Source organism: Marmota flaviventris, chromosome 16 (assembly GCF_047511675.1).
Source record: "Marmota flaviventris isolate mMarFla1 chromosome 16, mMarFla1.hap1, whole genome shotgun sequence".
NCBI lineage: Eukaryota > Metazoa > Chordata > Mammalia > Rodentia > Sciuridae > Marmota > Marmota flaviventris.
In genome coordinates this window covers 184,635-205,377 of record NC_092513.1, presented here as the reverse complement: position 1 = coordinate 205,377, position 20,743 = coordinate 184,635, and the positions used below count along the sequence as shown (strand labels likewise).

At 48.8% G+C, this 20,743-nt stretch overlaps 1 protein-coding gene across 2 annotated transcripts in view; it reads left to right on the top strand.

Annotated features, from left to right (window-relative positions):
* Positions 1–19,289, top strand: part of Adnp2 (ADNP homeobox 2) — a 29,263-nt gene extending 9,974 nt beyond the window's left edge. Inside the window, exons 3-5 of one of the 2 annotated variants that reach the window (XM_071602584.1) lie at positions 12,030–12,119; positions 15,455–16,400; positions 16,824–19,289. In XM_071602584.1, the coding sequence (XP_071458685.1) occupies positions 12,030–12,119; positions 15,455–16,400; positions 16,824–18,727 (2,940 nt within the window). In that variant the 3' untranslated portion in view covers positions 18,728–19,289. Of the gene's footprint in view, positions 1–12,029; positions 12,120–15,454 lie in introns of both variants that reach the window. The other variant, XM_071602583.1, reaches the window with a different exon arrangement.
* The last annotated feature ends 1,454 nt before the right edge of the window (positions 19,290–20,743 follow it).

Sequence of the window (20,743 nt, the reverse complement as noted above, 5' to 3'; positions counted from 1 at the left end):
TCTTGCTAAGTAAGTTGCCCAGGCTGACCTTGAAATTGTGATCTTCCTGCCTTAGTCTTTGGAGTTAACTGAGATGGAGGCCTGTGCCATCAAACCTGGCTAAAGCCTTTTATTTTAATCCTGATTCTTAACTAATGGTGTGACCTGGAACAAATGAGTTACTCCTTGGGCCTCAGTGTCCCTCAGAATCCCAGGGAAGGGATGTGGAGAATTGAAGCCAGAATGCTTGCTCCTGTCAGGCAGTGACAGTCCCGCAGAAGCTGAGACAGTCTTGGGACAGTCATTGTGCAGAGGAGGCAGAAGCATAGTGTCCAGTGGGAGCCTATTGTGGCCTTTGTGGAGGAGTTGGGAGTGAGTGTTGCTTAAGGTGGGATGTAGCTCACTAGCAGAGTGCTCTATAGCATGCAGGAGGCCCTGGGTTCAGTCACCAGCACTGCACAAAAAGCAGTGAAGTTTGTTTTTGTAGAGCCTAGTTAGAGTTCTCCACTGGGAAGGACTAGAGGAGGCATTCAGGAACGTGAATTTAGAAGCCCCACCAGACCACAATGAGCGAATCCAGCTTTAAGAATGTTCTGTTTGGAAACAATAATTAAAAGTTACAGAAAAGATAAGAATTAAAATGGCAGAAAGAACACTCCTGTTACCTTTGCATAAATTCACGTGTGAACGTTTTCCCTCTTGGAGGTGACTTCTTGCCAGGTGCTCTCTCTGTGTGTATATTTTCTCTTGAGCCATTGCAGAGTAAGTTGTATACCTCAAGGCTCTTTTTACCTATATAGTGTAAATTTTCTTCTGCGGTGCCGAGATTAAACCAGGGTCTTGTGCATGTTAGGCAGGTGCTCTACCTTTGAGCCACATCCCAGCCCACTGTGTATAAATCTGAGAATATGGATAGTTTTCTCTATTACTGCAGGGTGCTTATCAGCTTGTGTGAATGCAGCACCGAGAGGGTATTTTTGTCTTATCTATCGTCGTCCAGTGTTATTTTCCCCTTAAGTACTAGATCCAGTCAGATGTTGAATTTCATTGTTATGTCACCTTAGTCTTCACTTAATGTGAATTCAGCTTTTAAAACTGGAATTCTATTAGGCGATTGTTTTCTTTGCACCCTCCAGCTTTTTTTTTTTTGAGATTGGGGATTGCAGTCAGAAGCACTCCACCACTGAGCCACATCCCCAGCCCAATTTTGTATTTTATTTAGAGACAGGGTCTCACTTTTTGCTGAGGCTGGCTTTGAACCTGCGATCCTGCTATCTCAACCTCCCGAGCTGCTGGAATTACTGGCTTGTACCACCATGCCTGGCCCCTCGAGCTTTTTGTGGTGCTGGGGATCTGATCAGGAACTGGCTCAGGAATTCAAGAGCTCTGCCTCTGAGCTAAGGCATCAGCCTTCATTTTGTCTTCACAGATTAAATGTCAGTAACAACTACAGGTTTCATCCTCTATCCCTTAGGGTAGAGGCACTTTTAGTGGCACTGAGTGTGCTCGTGAAGGTTTCCTTGGTGAGCCTGAGGAGCAAATTGAGCACCCACATTTGTTCGAGACTATCACTGACAGAGACATGGATGCACTTCAGGGGAAACTGAGGAATTTCAATTTGAAGCTATTCAGTTAGTGAAATTATTAACTATTGAATTGAATAGGACTAATTCTTTCTTTTGTGGTGCTGGGGATTGAACCAAGGGCTTTGTGCTGCTAGGCAAGTACTCTACCGCTGAGTTGCATCCTCAGCCCTGGGACTAATTCTTTTGGGGGAACATTTTTATTTTTATTAATTTGTAGTTGTGCCTATGTCTTATGAAACTTTTAAAAATTTAAGCAGCATAAAATTTTATTATAATAATTAGACACAGAACATGAAAATAAGACTCACTTATAAGCATGACCTCAAAATATCCATTGTTAACATTATGATATATTTATTTTTAAAATGGATTTTAAAAAATGGAATATATTTTATTTCTTTTTCCTTGCGAAGACAGGAGTGAACTGTACAAGAAGACACTGCACTTGCTCTGACCTTGTATTTATTAAACATTTTGCAGGGTAGAGCTCACTGACTTGACTTGCACCAGGGGGAACTCATGGGAAGGTTGTTAGCAGCTGGAAACGGGGTATTGTCCATGGTCCTTAGACTGCCTGCTCTGCTTTCTGGGGCACATGGTGTGATGTCACTCTGACTTCACATCTGATTTCCACAGTGCGTGTGACTCCCCCTTTCTTAGCAAGAGTTAGGACCTCAAATAGGAGGCTCTGTGGTTCCTGTCAACAGCCTGGCTTAGAAGTGAGCCTTAAGGTAAATCTAAACCTGCTGCAATATAGGGTCTTATGGAGTTTTAAGAAAATTTATACTTGCTCAGTTAAACTAAGGCTGGCTGCATAATGTGTAGGATACATGCACAGTGAACATGTTGGACCTGGAGGGCTGTTCCGCCTCACATTCCCAGATAACTGCTGGTGACTTCTCTCCAGGATATGTTTGGTGCCTGGGTCTAGGATGGGCCTGAGGCCTCTGTTGGGTTGTCCTGCAAACACATCTTGCACTGCCAATGCAGGTCAGTGATGGCTGCCACCATGGCCCACCCTAGGTGTCATGGCTTGTGTTCCTTTCCAGTGCCTGCTCCCCACAACATCTGTGCCAGGCTCCCATGTGAGGCAATGTGGAATCTGGATCCCCTGACAACTTGTTTATTGTCCCAAGTAAAAGACAGAATAGAGGAGTGGTGGCTGAAGGAGGTGGGACTTTGAGGGGAGGCAGAAAGCAGCCTCAGAATGGGTCCTGGAGAGATTGGAGGGGGGACCATGTATGCTGAGACCTCAAGCCCCTGGTAGTTGCTTCATGCTTTTTAGGCTCTGGGCCACAGATGCAGAGCTTAAATTCTTAAAAATTTCAAGATGGTAACCACTGAGAATCCCCACCATAAGCCTAGGCCTGTCTACGTTGGTCCCCTTGCCTGTGGAGCCAAAATTTGCCAAAATTTTGATATATTTATTTTTAAAATAGATTTTTAAAAATAGAATATATTTTATTTCTTTTTCTTTTCTTTTTTTTTTTTTTTTGAGATGGGGTCTCGTATATTGCCAGGGTCAGTCTTGAACTTCTGGTCTCAAGCCATCCTTCCCAGTAAGTGGCTCAGCCTCCTAAGTAGTTGGATTTACAGGTGCGTACCACTGCACCTGGCTTTTATTTTAGCCATTCCTAAGTGTACAGTTTACCAGCATTAATTATATTTACAATGTTTTGTAACCCTCCTCATTATCTATTTCCAGAATTTTTCAGTACCTAAAATAGAAACATAACCATTAAACAGTAACTCCCCACCCCCCACCCCCCATCCCCCATCCCCAGTCCTGGGTGATTTCTGATCTGCCTTCTATTTCTGTGACTCTGCCTGCTAGAGATGCTTCATAGACTGGAGTTGGATGGTAGTGGTCCTTTTGTGTCAGGCGTATGTCACTTGTGTTTTCAAATTTTCTCTGTAAAATATTGTTCCTTTTTATGTCTCAGTAATATTCTGTTGTACTACATTGTGCTTATCATGTCATCTGTTGAAGGATGTTTGAGTTAATTCTACCTTTTAGCTATTGTGAGTAGTGCTGCAGTGAATATTGGCCTTTAAGTATCAGTTTCAGTCCTGCTTTCAGTGGTTTTGGGTATATAAATAAGTAGGAGTGTAATGCCAGGCCACACAGCAGTTCTGGTCAGCATTTTTGGGAAATGCTGCACTTGTCTCTGTGGGAGTGCTCCGTTCACATTGCTCCCGCAGTGTACAGGTAGTCCATGCTGTTGCCAGCCCTGGCTGTTTTATGTCCTCGCTCCCGGCTTTCTCCACCTTCTTGCCTGTCCTCCCCTCTTTGCTTCTTTATCTTCAGTTCTTTCTTGTCCCTCTCCCTTCCTCCCTCCTTCACCATCTCAGTAGGTATGCAGTGGTATTTGATAGTGGTTTTGATCTGTGTCTCCGTGGAGACAAATGGAGTGTCTTTTCATGTGCTTCTTGGCTATTTGTACATTTTGGAGAAATGTCTATTCAAGTCCTTTGCTTGTTTTTTAATTGTGTTGTTTATCATTTTGTTTTTGAGTTGTAGGAATTTCTTTATATATTCCCAGTATTAAACCCTTGTCAGATAAAAGATTCGTAGCTATTTTCTCCCATTCTGTAAGTTGTCTTTACTTTTTTTTCCCTTGCAGTACTGGGGATAGAATCCAGGGCTCTTGCTAGGCCAGAGCTCTGTCATTGAGTTACATAACCTCAGCATTCTTTTTTTTTTTTTGGTGAGATCAGGGAACATTTCTATGTAGGAAGATATTTTTGCTAGGTGTGGAATTCTAGTATTTTCCCATTTAGTGTTTTAAAGACTTTCTGTCTCCTAGCTGACATCTAGGATTAGTGTCCATCATATTTGGTCTTCTGTATTTGCAGCATTGTGATTATGATATGCCTTGGTTTGGTTTTCTTGGTGTTTCTCTCGCTGGATCTGCTGAGCTTGCATTTGAGAGTTTATGGTTTTCACTGGGTTTGGAAAGCTTTGTGGCGCTGTGTCTTCTGTCTCTGAGAGCCCCTGTCTCTGAGAGCCCCGTCACAGGGATCATTTGCAGATGTAGAGATAATCCGCTCTGGGAAACTCTGGGTTCCTCCTCTCTGCTGTGTGCAGACCCCAGGCTTCTCTTGAGCAGAGTCTGGCCTGTTCTTCATCCTGTCATTGTAGATCATACATTTTCATTGAGCAAGTACAGTTTGATCTTTCATTTCTCTCCTTATTGTATTTGTTTCCTTTCTTTTTACTTTTTTTCCTCCTCCCCCTCCCCCCCCCCCCCCCCCCCCCACTGAGGATTGAATGCAGGGCCTTGAATGTACAGGGCAAGTGTTCTGCTACTGAGCCGCAGTCCAGCATTCCACCCTTCACTTGTGTCTGCTGTCATCCCTTGTGTTCCTGGTTTGGGTTGAACTTTTCTGCTCCTTTATTTGACTGGCACTTTTTGACTGCATGCTGGATATTGTGATTCCAGGATTTTGTGATTTCCTTTGGGTATATTTGAGCTTTGTCCTACTTGGCATTGGTTTGAGCCTTCTGAAGCTTGCTCTTAAGCTTGTTGTTAGAATGGGTCCAGCCCAGCTCTTTGCCCACTGCAGAGGCAGTACCTCTGTGGTACCCAGGTTGGTGCCCGGGGCTCCAGCATCCCATCCCTCTCCTTCCTGTTGCTCTTCACTGCTGGTTTCTTCAGAGTCTCCAGGAGACCCTTTTCAGGCTTGTCACACATTAGTATTATTTGTCATCCAGTATTGCAGGATGTCCCTACATAGTAGTAGCTCATGTCTGTTGACTTTCTTGAAATGGTGATTTTTTTTTTTTTTGGTGGGGGGAGGGTGCTGGGGATTGAAACCAGGGCCTAATGAATGCCAAGGAAGCAAAAGCTCATGTGAGAAATGGCAAGAATTTTCAGAGGCAAATGATTAGATGATGAGAGGTCTTCTAACCAGTGTATTAACCCTCTGATATGGATTACTAGGTAAGTAGTTAGGCAGGGTGTGGCTGGAGGAAGTAGGTCATTGGGGGCGTGCTTGAGGGGTTGATATTTTGACTCTGGTGGGTGGAACCCTCTCTGTTTTCTGGTAGCCGTGTTCTGAGCTGCTTTCCTTCGCTGCACTGTTTGACTATGATGTTCTATTTCACCTCAGGCCAGAGCTTTGGAATTGGCCAACCGTGGACTGAACCTCTAAAACAGTGAGCGAAAATAAACTTTTCCTCCTCTAAATTGTTCCTGGGAGTTCTTTAGGTCACAGTGTCGCAAAACTAAAACAGATTGGCACCAAGAAATGGGGTCTTGCTGTGACTGACCTGATCATGTGGTTCAGAAGCCTTTGCGGGTGGTGGTGGGTATTTTGAAAAGTCTAGAGATGTGAGCTGGAAAAGCTTTAGAATTATAGGCAGAGGTCAGTGAAAGGTTCTGGTGGGAGCTCAGACCAGAATGCGATGGGATTGTGGGCAGCCAGGACTGGGCGCATGTGGTTTCAGAGCAGGAGGGCTCCACTGGGGAACTGGACTAGAGGCCATTTGTGTTATGTTCAGGCCAAGAAGTTGTCCACATTTTGTCTGTGTTCTGAGACTCTTTGTGAGGCTGAATTTACAATGTGACGTAGGAACTGATCTGGTGGAGGACATTTCCAGGCAGCACGGCATTGAGGAGGTGACTTTTCGCCAAGTGTACTGGGATAATCAGGAGTAGAAAGCAAAGTGGAAAGATTTGGAAAACTTGCAGTTTGACCAGAAAAGTGCAGTACAACTGGAGCTCAGAAAGTCGCAGTCCTTAAAGACATATACCGCCACTAAATGGATGCTAAATACTTTACTCAGAGACAATAGGAAAGATGACTTGAGGGCATCTCAGGACTTGGCAAGACCACACCCATCTCAGGCTTTAAGGTGTAAAGGTAAAAATTCCTTTGGGAAGAGAATGGTGGGGCATCCTGCATGCACAACAGGGGCCTAGGAAGCTGTTTCACCGTCCTCAGCTACCTAGGCCTGCAGAGGCTGCGGTAGCTGTGGTCCCAGGAGGCTTGGCTACTACTGGAGATGGAGACAAACCTTGGCGTTGAGCACTGGCATTAGCCGAGATTTCAAAGGAAGGCCTGGGAGGCCAGCACAGTGTTGCGGGGTTGGAGTCCCTGTGGGCTGCCCCTGAGAGGAGTGATGCATGAAGTGAGTAGGAAGCTGCAGCTGCAGGGGAGACTCCCAAGAATAAGAGATGCCAGTACCATGGGACAGCCACAGGAACAAGCCAGGAGAGGCTGTGTGGGCTGTACCCAGCAAGGCTTTAGGAGTGGAGCTACACAAGCCCTTTGGAGAGAACTTCACAGTGCCTTGGGCCCCAGATGCTGGACAGGGAGCTAGCAGGACTTGTTTGGATTTCAGTCTTACTTTGGTCCTATCTCTTTTTATTCCCCTGATTCTCCTTTGTGGAATGGAAATGTTTACTCTGTGCCATTTTATATTGGATGTACGTGACTTGCTTTTGATCTTTAGGGGAGAATGTCCATAAGTTTGCCTTGAGTTTCAGATGAGAATTTGGTCTTGGACTTTGGGCAATGCTAAAACTGTTGAGACTGGTTACTCTTGGAAATAGACTGAATGTATTGTGAGATGGGCATGAGCTTTCGGGGCAAGGGGCAGAATGTTAAGGTTTCAATATGAGTACCTCCGTAAACTCATGTGAGACAGAGCTAGAATTCTCAAACATGAAATGATTAGATCATGGGAGTTGTGGCCTCATCAGTGGATTGATCCTCTGATATGGATTAACTAGGAGGTAACTGTAGGTGGGTGGGCTGTGGCTTGAGGAGTAGATCCCTGGGAGTGTGCCTATGGGGTTTGCATTTTTTTCCCTGGTGGGCGGATCGCTCTCTGCTTTCCTGGTGGTCATGTCCTAAGCTGCTTTCCTTCACAACCCTTCTGTCGCGATGCTCTGTTTCACCTCAGGCCAGAGCTATGCAGTTGGCCAGCCACGGACTGAACCTCTAAAACCTCGAGCCAAAATAAACTTTTCCTCCTCAAAATTGTTCCTGTCAGGTCTTTTGGTCACAGCGATATAAAGCTGACAAAAACACAAGTCTTCCACCTCCAGGACACAATCACCACCCCAAAACAGTGAAACTCTGTTTTGTGTAAGGCCATGATGATTTCGTGATGGCTCTGGGTGCCTTTGAATCCCTGGCTTGGCTATTGGTTTCTGGTGCTGTAGCAGTTTTTCATTTAATTCAGAGAATGCCTTCTATTTCTGGTTTAAACACTGGTGATGACTTGTCTTTTCCTTATTATTTCTGAGTTGACTTGATTTGTGTACCTCAGTGCAGTTGAAGCAGTTGTATTAATTATCATTCTCTGGTTCAACTCCTTGTTTTAATATTTTTTAAAAGCAACCTTTGATTATTAAAACAGCACTATAGACTGACCACTATACAGCAGAGGTGGTCATTTCCCTAGAAAGAGAAACTGGGAATACCACATACATGCTCACGCATAGGGGCTTGGCACGCTGACCATGTCCTAAGCTGATCGCTGGTCTCTGATGTAGAGAGCCTCCTGGAGAGGTAGCAAGGGCTCATCTTTTCTCTGAGTTGTTACTTTCTCATAGTAAGTAATTTGTAACTTTTCATATTCATGGAATTTCTTTTTTCAGGTTTTTTGAGCTTTGCTGTGGCTTTCCCATGATTGGGTGTGTTCTGGTTCTCCACAGCCATGGGTCTGTTTTTTAGCTGTGCTGGAGCTGGAGTCCAGGGCCTCACACCGCTAGGCAAGCAGTCCACCACTGAGATGCACCCTACTCCCATTGGGTATTGCCCCGACCACTGTAACATGCCTTAGGGTTGCACCCCGACACCCTTTCCTCTAAGTACCTGTCTCGGTGCCTTAGATCCTAATCTCTGCTCTCCTTGGACTACTCCTTGAAAGTTTGCATTTTTACATGTATGAACTGTTGCTGCAGAGGTGAAATGGGTGGGTGTGCAGGGTGTTCCGTACAGCACTGTTTTCACTTGCTCTGGAATGTGTCCAGGGCAAAAGGTTCTTCATTTCAACTCAGTGAAACAGAAAGTGTCATGAGCCTTGTGAACTGCTAGAGAGCGTGTGAAATGCTTCACATGTGCCTCCTCCCTTGGTGACTGGTGTTCACTCTTGGAAACTCCCATTTGAAACCCTCTCTGTGCTCCAGCTGCCCTGCCCTGCCTTCCTGCATGTTGGTCCTGCTCAGGTCAGATTAGGCTGCTGAGTTCCCGTTCCCTGCTTCCCGATTTCCATGAAATCATCTAAATCAGCTTTGTCAACAATGAAACTGAGGTTGAAGTCTCTCTTAGAGTCCAGCAGTGAACATGTGAGGGTTGAATTGATGCTGTCGGTTCCCAGCTCTTTTTGTTTTATTGCTGTGCTAGGGATGGGACCCAGAACCTTGCACATACTAGGCAAGTGTTCTGCCACTGGGCTGCACTCCAGCCCTCCCAGCCTGTTTGTACCCTGTCAGTCTCAGGTATGTATGCCCTCCTTCCCCACCTTTTATAGTCATCCTGGTTCACATGCCATTCCCGTCTCTTCTCCCTCTCCAGGTCCAGCCCCAGGTCCACCCTGCTCCTTGGAGGCCCTGTCAGTGTTTCTTAGGTAGCTGCCTCTTAGCTCGTTTTCCCAGCCAGCAGTGAGGTTTCTCTCCCTCACACCCTTATCTGCACTTTCTCACTAGAACAAGTAGCTTTTTTTGTTGTTTTTTTTTTTTTTTTTTTTTTTAGTTTTAGATTGAGCCCAGGGATGCTCAACCACTGAGCAACATCCCTAGCCCGTTTTATATTTTTTAAAAAATTTGAGACAGAGTTTTACTAATTCGGGTAGGGCCTTGTTAGGTTGCTGAGGCTGGCCTCAAACTTATGATCCTCTTGCATTAGCCTCTTGAGTTACTGGGATTACAGGCAGGTGCCACTGTGCCTGGCTGGGGCAAGTAACTTTTTGAGTGAAAAATAACTTGTTCCATCTGAGAAAAAAACTGTATGTCTTAGTTCTTGTTGAAATGTCCATCCTGAAATGTGCTTGAAAGGTAAGATGAAAAAATGCTTGCTTTTGTTCTCTGTGACAGAGAGCCTGGCCAGTACTGGCAGTGTGCAGTTTAAAGTTGACTACGAGTTGACTGGGATTGAGGCTCAGTGGCAGAGCACTTGCCTAGCAGTAGGAGGCACTGAGTTCAATCCTAGTGCCATGTAAAAAAGTTAACAAAGTAATCAAAAAAATAATGCAGGCTGGGGCTATAGCTTATTGACAGAGGGCTTGCCTAGCATGTGTTAGGCATTGGGTTTGATCCTTAGAACCACATGAAATAAACAAATAAAAATAAAGGCATGCTGTCTATCTACAACTACAAAAAGAAAAAGCAAGCTATAAATTAAAAAAAAAAAAAAAAAAAAGATTAAGCATATAAAATCGCTCAGAGGGAATGAGCCAGCCAGGCTTAGTCTTATGGGGTTAATATACCAGAAAATTGGCCAGAACTGCAGACTGTGCAGTTAAGATAGCACACCTGAAGACAGAGGCTGGGAAGCCAGTATAGTTCAGAGACTGTGGTCAGTGGAGATACCAAGAAGTCCGAGCAAAGAGACAAGGTCACTAAAATCAAACCCTCAGACAAGGCAATAGTCTTTCCTGTTACAAAAATAACACTGGGAACTCTTGAGATGTCCCAGGTGGGAGGAGCAAAGGTGTCCACAGAACAGCCACCGAGGAGACCTTCCTTTCTTTCTTGTTTTTTATATCAGGGATTGAACGCAGGGGCGCTTTACCACTGAGCCACATCCAGCCCTTTTTAATTTTTTGAGACAAGGTCTAGCTAAATTGCTTAGGGCCTCTTTGCCAAGTTGCTGAGGCTGGCTGTGAACTTGGGATCCTCTTCCTCTTGCCTCAGCCTCCTGAGTTGCTGGGATCAGAGGCGTGGCCGTGGTGCCTTGCCTGCAGGTACCTTTACTTCCTTAACAGAGTAAAAAATCACATCTTAGGTGGAAACTTAGGATGGTGAAGAGGAGTGAGGAGGAGGCGAGGAGGCCCCACTAAACCTCCTCTCTGCCTGTGATGGCATTAGGAGACTGGTCCTTGCCTGCCCCTCTGAGGCCATCAGAGCTGGGCACCTTTGTCCTCTGAGCTGGCTAGGGTCTCTGTCCCCCGGACTGCGTCCCTCACACTTGAGCATGGGAGTGGAGAGTCTCGTTCCTGTCCCGGTGGTCCTTTGTGTCTGATTCTTGTGTGGGAGGGAGGCCTGGAGGCGGTTGTGGTGGTAAAGCGTGGGAGCTCTTCTTCTTGGAAGTGCTGCTGTTTCTTCATGCTACTCTCAGAGCTGCGATTGCTGTGGAACCCTTTCCTGGGCTTGGCTCTGTTGACACAAACATGGTGTTTTAGTCAGCTTTTTCATCTCCGTGACTGAAAGACCTACAAGAACAGCTTCGAGGAGGAAACGTTTATGTGGTGCTTAGGGTTTCAGAGGTCTCAGTCCATAGATGGCCAGTTCCATTGCTCTGTGCCCGAGGTGAGGGAAAAAGTCATGGTGGAAGGACATAGCAGTCAAAGCAGAGAGAGCTCCGCTCACCAGGGACAAAATTAAACCCGGTGACTTTCCCCTAGGGACAGCCTCCTCCTACCACATCCCACCTGCCTAATCCCTGTGGGTGGACGAGGGTACTGGTTAGGCTGAGGTTCTCCCACCATGGCCCACCTGCCTAACCCCTGGGGGTGGACGAGGGTACTGGTTAGGCTGAGGCTCTCCCACCAGCCTAACCCCTGGGGGTGGACAAGGGTACTGGTTAGGCTGAGGTTCTCCCACCATGGCCCACCTGCCTAACCCCTGGGGGTGGACGAGGGTACTGGTTAGGCTGAGGTTCTCCCACCATGGCCCACCTGCCTAACCCCTGGGGGTGGACGAGGGTACTGGTTAGGCTGAGGTTCTCCCACCATGGCCCACCTGCCTAACCCCTGGGGGTGGACAAGGGTACTGGTTAGGCTGAGGTTCTCCCACCATGGCCCACCTGCCTAACCCCTGGGGGTGGACGAGGGTACTGGTTAGGCTGAGGTTCTCCCACCATGGCCCACCTGCCTAACCCCTGGGGGTGGACAAGGGTACTGGTTAGGCTGTGGTTCTCCCACCATGGCCCACCTGCCTAACCCCTGGGGGTGGACGAGGGTACTGGTTAGGCTAAGGCTCTCCTAACCTACCCTTTCACCTCTAAGCTTCCTTGCACGGCCTCACACATGAGCTTTGGGGACACCTCATACCTGGACCATAGCACAAGGTGTAGATGCTTATGTGTCAGGAGGCCTCATCTGTTTCTTCTGTAATTCTGCTTGATCACTCCATCCTTTTCAGCGATCGTCCTCAGTGGTTCCCAAAGAGACTTTTGTGTCTCTTTACCCAGGTAGATTTTAGGCACCAAGTAACCTTATCGGATCCTAGTCAGTATTTCTTTATCTTCTGACTTTGTATAATGATCTTTTTTTCCTACATTTTTTTGAAGGACCTTAAAGGCTTTGATCCAGGAGAGAAGTTCTTCTATAACACATCATGGGGAGATGTTTCTCTCTGGGAACCTTCTGGAAAGAAAGTGGTATGTATTTTTGTATTTAGTTTTCACTAGGGGTAAGTGTGGATTAATCTGAGGAACTCCTCAGGTGTCTGGAGCCTGGTGGGTGAGTGGGAGGGGGCGCAGGGATTCGGTTCAGTGTGATCCTGAAGAACTGCTGAAGCCACTGGACCTTTGACTTGATAACTGTCCTGTGTTAAACGTGCTATTAGGTGTGCAGCCTTGCAGAGCTAGTGGCTTTTCAGGGCTGTGTGTGCATACTGGCTCATGCTGTTGTAGCAGAGTCGCAGTGTGGCTGTTGCCAGTGGTGTAACTGTTGTTAAGGCCTTAGCCTCACACACCAGCCATGCTGGTGTGACAGCCTATGTGCAGCGGGTCATAGGAGAGTGTAGCACATAGAACTGTGCTGTGAATGGCCCTTAACAGAGATACCACTGTGTGTGGCTTAATGATGGGGACCTATTCTGAGAGTGTGTCCTCAGGTGACTGGGAGGGGTGACTGTGAGAACACTCTAGGGTGTACTTACCAAGGCTGTGCGGGGTGGCGCACTGCACAGCCAGGCCATAGACCTCACACAGATTACTCAACACCGCGGGCAGCTGCACAGGCTAAGTAAGTCTCTACACATCTGAACATGCCTACACATAGGAAAGGAAGAGTAAAAACATAGCAGGTAAAGATCAGCAAGGGGAATCCTGTGTGTGGATGGCACTTACTACACACAGAGCTGCAGGACTGGGAGCTGTGACAGCCCAGGCCTTTGTGAACGCTGAACCCACACATGTGAAGAAATGCTTTCTTTCCTCAGTGATAAATCAGCCTAGCTTATTGTAATGTTTCCGTGCATAGACCTAAACATGTAGGCATGTTCAGATGTGCAGAGACAGCCTCTACGCATGCCTGCAGGTTGAGGTCTGTGGTCTAGGTGTGATGGGCTGCCCTCCACAGGCTTGGGTAAGTAAACCCGTGGATGCTCTCACATCCTGGTTCCAGAAACTAAAGTAAAAATGTAGACCACTGGATCAGGGAACAAGTCTAGTGGTTGGAAACCTCAGACCGTCACACTGAAATGTGCAGCATGTGGCTGATTCCTCTTGCTGAGGAGCTCTGTGAAAAGTGCACCCTTTGTTGACATGTCTATTAGTGTCAAATGGAGCCTGTCATGGTTCACTCGGCTGGTCCCTGTCCAGTTCCTGTCATGCTGGCCTTGGGGATTTTGGAGGGAAAAATTCCTGTCATTATTTACTGTGTTATGAAAATTTCTTCAGGGATGTTTCTTTTGTCTACCCACGTTCAAGTCCTTCCTTGACAGGACACTCTACTCCCTAACCTTGTTGTGAAGGTCTTGACCTCATGAATCTCAGGCCTCACTGATTTTTCTCACCTGAATTCTTAAAAATATCCCATGGTGTTACATGCGATGTGTGTAATTTCATGCTTTTCATCAGGAAACATCTTTGAATTCCTGCTGCAGAGCAGGTGACAAGCTTTGCAGTACCTGCTCCGAAGATGTGGAAGTTAGGGGTTCCTTTGCCCCAGGAATGTGTGTTTGTGGAGTGAACAGGGCCTTGGCGTTAACAGACACCGCTCTCAGGATGGAATGGCTTGGGGCCCCTGTGGCAGTGTGGTGCTTGCTGGTCTACCATTGCATCTGCAGGTGGCCTCCTTCAGTCAGGCTCAGGGGATAGGACTTGGGGATAGAGACCAGACAGTGTTACAGCAGGAGAGTGGTTTGTAAGGTGCACCATGTGGCTCGTGGTGCCGTGAGTTCCTTGAGGGCTTAGGTCAGAGCCCTGTGGTTCAGCTTAGGATTGTGGGCTCTTGAGGAGGCTCCCCTAGGTGTGGTGCAGCGGTGGCTCAGCACCCCTTTCAGCAGCCTCCTTTGTGACCTGGTGTCCAGCTTGTGTGTGTTTCCCCCTCCTGTGGGGAGGCTTCCGTGGACACATGCTTGCCTTTCCCAGGGTGGTGCCTTGGGGTGTGCTGGCTAGGCTGTGTGGCCATGTCATTCCTCCCCATGAGCAGTGCATGTTGCTGTGGTCTTCAAGTGGGTGTGTGGATGCCACCTTTGGGTGCCACCTTTGCTTGGGGTCTGCATCTTGCCCACTGCTGAGGACCTGGAGCTTCTTGCCTTACATCTTTTGGCATCACTAGCCCTCTTTGGAAAGGGTTCAGATCCATGGCCATTGTTAGAATATCAGGTCGCTGCTCTTCTTAGGAGGTTTGGCCTTGAGGCCTGTGTCCTTTGTTGGGTGGCTCCCAAGTCCACATCTACCTGTGGCGCCCCCTTGCAGTTCTGAACAGCAGCTTCCAAGAAGCGGAAGCTTGCTGTCTCCATGAAGCTCAGCTCTCCGCCCTTTTCTTTGGCAGTTCTTGTCTGTGGCATCGCATTCTAGAAAGTTTCCTCCCCAGGCTCTGCTCAATTCCAGCAGATGCTGGTGTGCATGTACTGTCCACTTCCACTGGTTCTCTTGTTGAGCGTTGTTTTTCATTGAATGTATAGATTCTCAATACTGCATTTCATTTAGTAGAAGATGGGCCATTTTTAATGAACTACTAATAAATCTAGAATAATACTTACACAGTGTTGTGCCTTGTACCAGCCCCAGTGGTACAAGGTTTGAGGCTAGCCTGAGCACCTTGGTGAGACCCTGTCTCTAAATTTTTAAAAAGGGATGTGTGCATTAGGCAGTTGGTCGCTCTTTACCATTCTCAGACTGTTATCAGGCACTTGCTTGTGCTGAGCAACATCTGTTGGCTGTTACCATCTCGAGCAGTGGGGAAGTTAAAAAGACAGTAACGATGGGTCTCACGGGTTGGAAGCCAGGTCAATTGTAGGTGAATTCCAAGTTTTAGAATCGGGAGTAAAAATGACATAACTAAGAGATGAGGAGGTAGGGAAGAAAACAACTTCCTCTTACAGAAAATTTTTATTGCAGTTCAATTCAAAATACAGGATTAAGTGCTGGGATTTGTGGTTTCAGGGCATGGTTTAGACGGGTCAGCAAGCTGTGGGTTTTGGGCCAGATTCTGGGTTTCTGTGTTTGACAGGCTAAAAATATTTGTTAGGCTCTTATGTGTTTTTTTTTTTAAAGGCGTACTATTTGGAATGTGTGAAAGTCATGTGAAATTGGAGTTGGTTCTATAAGTAAAGTTGCACTGGGACACAGCAGTTGTGCCTATCCCTTAATGGGGCAGTGCAGCGTCACTGTTCTCTTGTGGAGAATCCCCCTACCCTGGTCCTGGAGCAAGCGTTGCTGCTCAGGGTGGGTGGAGTGGGTGATGGTGTCTGGGCACAGTGCACTGTGGGACCCCCAGCAGCTTTCTTCATCTGCCTAAGACTGTTCTTTTATTTTGACAGAGATACCGAACAAAACCATACTGTTGTAGCCTTTGCAGATACTCGACAAAGGTGCTTGCTTCACTCAAAAACCATTTACATCGTCACCACGAAGATGAGGCTGACCAGGAGCTGGTGATCCCGTGCCCCAACTGCACCTTTGCCTCTCAGCCCAAGGTGGTGGGCAAGCACTTCAGGATGTTCCACGCCCCTGTTCGCAAAGTGCAGAACTACACAGTGAACATCTTAGGCGAGACTAAGTCGTCTAGAAGTGATGTGATTAGTTTCACATGTTTAAAATGTAACTTTTCGAACACCTTGTACTACAGCATGAAGAAGCACGTTCTGGTGGCTCATTTTCACTACTTAATCAACTCTTACTTTGGCCTGAGAACTGAGGAGGTGGGGGACCAACAGAAAGCAAGTGATACTGCTTCTGTGGACAGGACCCCGCCATCCGACCGGTACTACTGTAAGAAGTGCAGTGCCAATGCCAGCAGCCAGGACGCCCTGATGTACCACATCCTGACGTCTGATGTGCACAGGGACTTGGAGAACAAGCTGAGGTCAGTGATTTCAGAGCACATTAAGAGGACTGGGCTCTTGAAGCAGATGCACATTGCCCCAAAGCCAGCCGCCCGTTTGGCCATACCACCGAGCAGCGGCGCCCCTGGCATCCCGGCACCGCCATCTTGCTTTCGTCTCACCCTGCCACAGAATGGCCAAAGCCCGGCTGTGGTGCAGCCAGTGACTGTGGCCCCAGGCTCTGCTGGGAGTCTGACCCACTCCCCACCTGCGGTTGCCCAGCCCCACGTGACCCTGGTCTCCAGCCCTCTGCCTGTGTGCCAGAGCGGCCTCTCCCTGCAGCCCTCCACCCCCCAGCCTGTCCTTCTGTCTCACGGGGTACCGCTCAGCCAGCCTGTGAACCCCCCTGTGTTGCCCCTCACCCAGCCTGTGGGGCCCATAAGTAAGTCTGTTGGAAAGAGTGTCCTCCCTGTGAGTCAGGCTGTCCGCCCTGGCGTCTTGCCCCTTTCCCAGCCTGTGGGGTCTGTAAGCCGACCTGTTGGGCCTGGTGTCCTGCCTGCCAGTCCCTCTGTCACCCCCGGGGTTCTGCAGGCTGTCTCACCAGGAGTGATTTCTGTGGGTCGAGCAGCCCCATCGGGGGTCCTTCCTGCAGGCCAGATGACCCCTGCAGGGGTAATCCCTGGACAGACAGCAACTTCTGGGGTTCTCCCCACTGGCCAGGTGGCCCAGTCAGGGGCTCTCCCCGTTGGGCAGACAGCTCCATCTCGGGTTCTTCCCCCTGGTCCAACAGTGCCCTTGAGGGTTCTCCCTGCAGGCCAGGTGGTCCCGTCTGGGCTTCTCTCTGCCAACCAGCCTGTCTCCACAGGAGTCGTCCCTGTGAACCAGGGTGTGAGTTCTGGTGTGCTGCAGCTTAGCCAGCCGGTCACCACGGGGGTCCTTCCCGTGGGCCCACCTGCAAGGCCTGGAGTGCTGCAGCTCAGTCCCTCAGTCAGCACTGGCGTCCTGCCTGTGAGCCCCCCAGCCAGGGCAGGGGCTTCGCAGAGCACCACCTTCCTCACATCAGGCTCTATTCTCAGGCAGCTCATCCCCACTGGGAAGCAGGTAAATGGGATCCCCACCTACACCCTGGCTCCAGTGTCTGTCACCCTGCCTGTGCCCCCCGGCGGAAGCATGGCAACTGTTACTCCACCGCAGGTGCCTGTCCAGCTTTTGCCCTCAGGCACAGGTGCGCACATGGCCAGTTCCCTTCCCAGCCTGCCCTCCCCACAAGTGCTGGTGAGTGCTGCCCCGAGCGTGTTTGTTCAGGCTACTCCTGCCCCGGCAGATGCCAACCAGGTGCTGAGACAGGCCAAGCAGTGGAAGACCTGCCGGGTGTGCAACGAGCTCTTCCCGTCCAACGTGTACCAGGTGCACATGGAGGTGGCTCACAAGCACAGCGAATCCAAGCTCTGCCGGGTGTGCAATGAGCTCTTCCCATCCAACGTCTACCAGGTGCATGTGGAGGTGGCTCACAAGCACAGTGAGGCCAAGGTGGGCGAGAAACTGGAGCCCGAGAAGCTGGCCGCATGTGCACCCTTCCTGAAGTGGATGCGGGAGAGGGCTGTGAGGTGCCTGTCCTGCAAATGTGCCATCTCAGAGGAGGAGCTTATGCGCCACCTGCTCATGCATGGCCTGGGCTGCTTGTTCTGCCCCTGCACCTTCCACGACATCCGGGGCCTCCTGGAGCACAGCAGGACTAAGCACCTGGGCAAGAAGAAGCTGCCCCTGGACTATAGCAACAGGGGCTTCCAGCTGGACCTCGATGCCAGCGGCAATCTGCTGTTCCCTCATCTCGACTTCAGCACCATACTGCCGCGGGAGAAGCTGGGGGAGCGGGAAGTCTACCTGGCCATCCTTGCCGGGATACACTCCAAATCCCTGGTGCCTGTGTATGTTAAGGTGAGGCCTCAGCCTGAGGCTCTGCCCAGGGCCCCCAGCAGACAGAAGCTGACCTGTCCCTTCTGCTTTGGTACCTTCCTGACGGCTGAGGCCTATGAGCTCCACCTCAAGGAGAGGCACCACGTGATGCCGACGGTCCACACGATGCTCAGGTCTCCAGCTTTCAAGTGCATCCATTGCTGTGGGGTCTACACTGGAAACATGACCCTAGCGGCCATTGCCGTCCATTTGCTGCGCTGCAGAAGTGCTCCCAAGGACAGCAGCTCAGGCCTGCAGATCCAGCCAGGTTTTATTGAGAGCAGTGAGCTGCTGTTAGTCAATGGGGAAGTGATTCCTGATTCTACTTTTCCTGTGAAGAGGAAGCTGCCAGATGGCCATGTAGGGGTAGAAGACCAGCGGGAGCTGGAGGAGCCATTGCTTGTCCTAAACACCGATGTAGCCCCCAGCCCAGAGAAAGGGACAAGTGTCGTGCCTTTGAAGAGACAGAGGAATGAAGGCAGGACAGAGGGGCCCACGGCTGGTGATGACATGCTCCAGGTCTTGGTGTTAGACCCTAAGAAATATGAAGGCCGTTCTTACGAGGACAAAAAGCAGTTTCTTAGAGATTATTTCCATAAGAGACCTTATCCTAGTAGAAAAGAAATAGAATTGCTGTCCTCACTCTTATGGGTGTGGAAAATCGACGTGCCTGCATTTTTTGGGAAAAGGAGATATATTTGCATGAAAGCAATAAAAAACCACAAGCCCTCTGTGCTTCTAGGTTTTGATATGTCTGAACTTAAAAATGTTAAGCACAGGTTGAACTTTGAATATGAACCACAGCATTCATAGGACAGTGAGCCTCAGTCCCAGGCTGTGGTTCCCACTGGGCCTAGACTGCCCTGCTGAGTCCCTGAGTCCTGCCTGCTGCTCTTCAGCTGTTCCAGGTGCTCCGAGAGACTTCGGCTGAGGAGGAGGATGGTTCTTAGATTGGTTGTTTCCTGCAGTTGGGTTCTAACACTTACTCTCAGTTTTCTTCTGTCGTGTAAATTAAATCTTTTGGCATTCATGCACGTCTTGTTTTCCCAGTAGCTCAGTATTGAATGAACTGAAACCTGCAAGTACTTGTTTTTTAATTTTAGGAAATGCCAGCTTGTTGGAGAGTACTTGATCAATTGGAGATGCCTATAGACCTGCAAAGTGACGGACACAGGGTTGTGTTGGAGGAGCGCACCCTATGATGTGCGTGGCTCCCTGCAGACACCCTGCCAGTTCTTCCTTGGAAGCTGCTTGCTTATGAGATTATAATTTTGATTAGACACTTTTTCATGTTTGTCTTGACGGCTGTTTCTTTTTTAAGTTATAACTCATAGAAAACCAAATGTTTTCATTTATTAAAAATACCTGAGTCTAAGGTCTGGTGTGCAGCTCATCATGGAGCTTCTATTTGTAAAGTCATCGTGGGGCAGAAGTGCTTTCCAGCCTAGACTTTGCCTTTCCCTGTGGTGGCAGGCCGTTCCTCACTCACAGGGAGGACAGCAGCTGCTTAGTGCCTTTAGAGTGACAGAACACCCAGCACGCCACTCCAGCCTGAGCTGCTCCGGGCTGGAAGGGCCATGTGCCCGCCCAAGCCTGCAGACCAGAGCTTGTCTTTGTGGTTGGGGTAGCGAGAGTTGGGCTCATCCGAGTGGGGAGCCTGGGCTATGCTCTGGCCTGATTTTGCAGGCAAGTGGGACAGGTGATTGCTAAAGTCTCCACGTGTCACGTGTTGGGGTGGGTAGCCCGTATTTCCATGGCGATGTGAAGTAGCACAGAGTCCAGGACAAATGCTGCACTCCCCGCAGGGCCGTGAGTGGTGCTGTGGGGCATGCAGCAGAGGGTGAGGTGGTCCCGGAGGCCAGCAGTGACTCACTTGCATGCAGGTGCTGTGATGTGTGCTTTCGAGGCAGTTGTGAAATTGGTCTGACTCTTGGTGTACTCTTGTAAATTCAGAGAGCTTGTCCGACTTTATAGTTTCCTTTTTTTTTTTAACCTCTTGTTTCAGAGTGTCTATTTTGAATTAAAATTTGTTACACCACTGCAAATAGAACTGGCTAATTCTTTGATCTTTAAAACATGGTGTGAGCCAGGCTTGTTGGAGCCCAGGAGTTGGAGGCCAGCCTGGGCAATGTAGTGAGACCCTATCTCAAAAGAAATGAATGAAAAATTGCAGACTCATGGGAATAGTCTAAAACATGGACATTGATACCACATTTATTGCTAAAGATCATTCATTATTTGTGTGAAAATAAGCATAACTCAGAGGCTAATTAATTACCAGTCATCAAATTGATGTGTGTATGAATGTTTTTGTTACTTTGGCAAAGATTTCATAAAGAGGAGAGGGTTATTATGGCTCATGATTCTGGCGGCCTAAAGTGGAGGGGCCTCTTACTGGGGGAGGCGCTTGGAAGGGGAACTCATTTGGTGCATATTTGCTGGCAGAGACCTGAGGTGAGGGGACTCATCTGATGTCTTCTTGCTGATGGAGGCCCGCTGGCGCAGGGCATCACAAGACAGACTGATCCTTTGGTTCACAGAACCACCAGGGCCCAGGCCGAGGGCCTCATCCCATTCCAGCCCTCCCAGTGGCCACCAACGTGCCAGGTGGAGGATGCAGTTCCTCCCTCGGGTGCCCGTGGGAGACACTCAGACAATAGTGTGGCTAGGGGTTCCCCGAGTTTCTATGACAGCCTCCAAAGTGCCAGAGAGGACACGGCTGGGAGGTGGGTGCAGTGAGCTTTGCTCTTGCTGACCCTGTGCTTTGTGGCAGGTCTGTGTGGCTTGGTCCTCCTGCCTGCGTGTGCACTGGGGCTCTGCAGCCTCCAC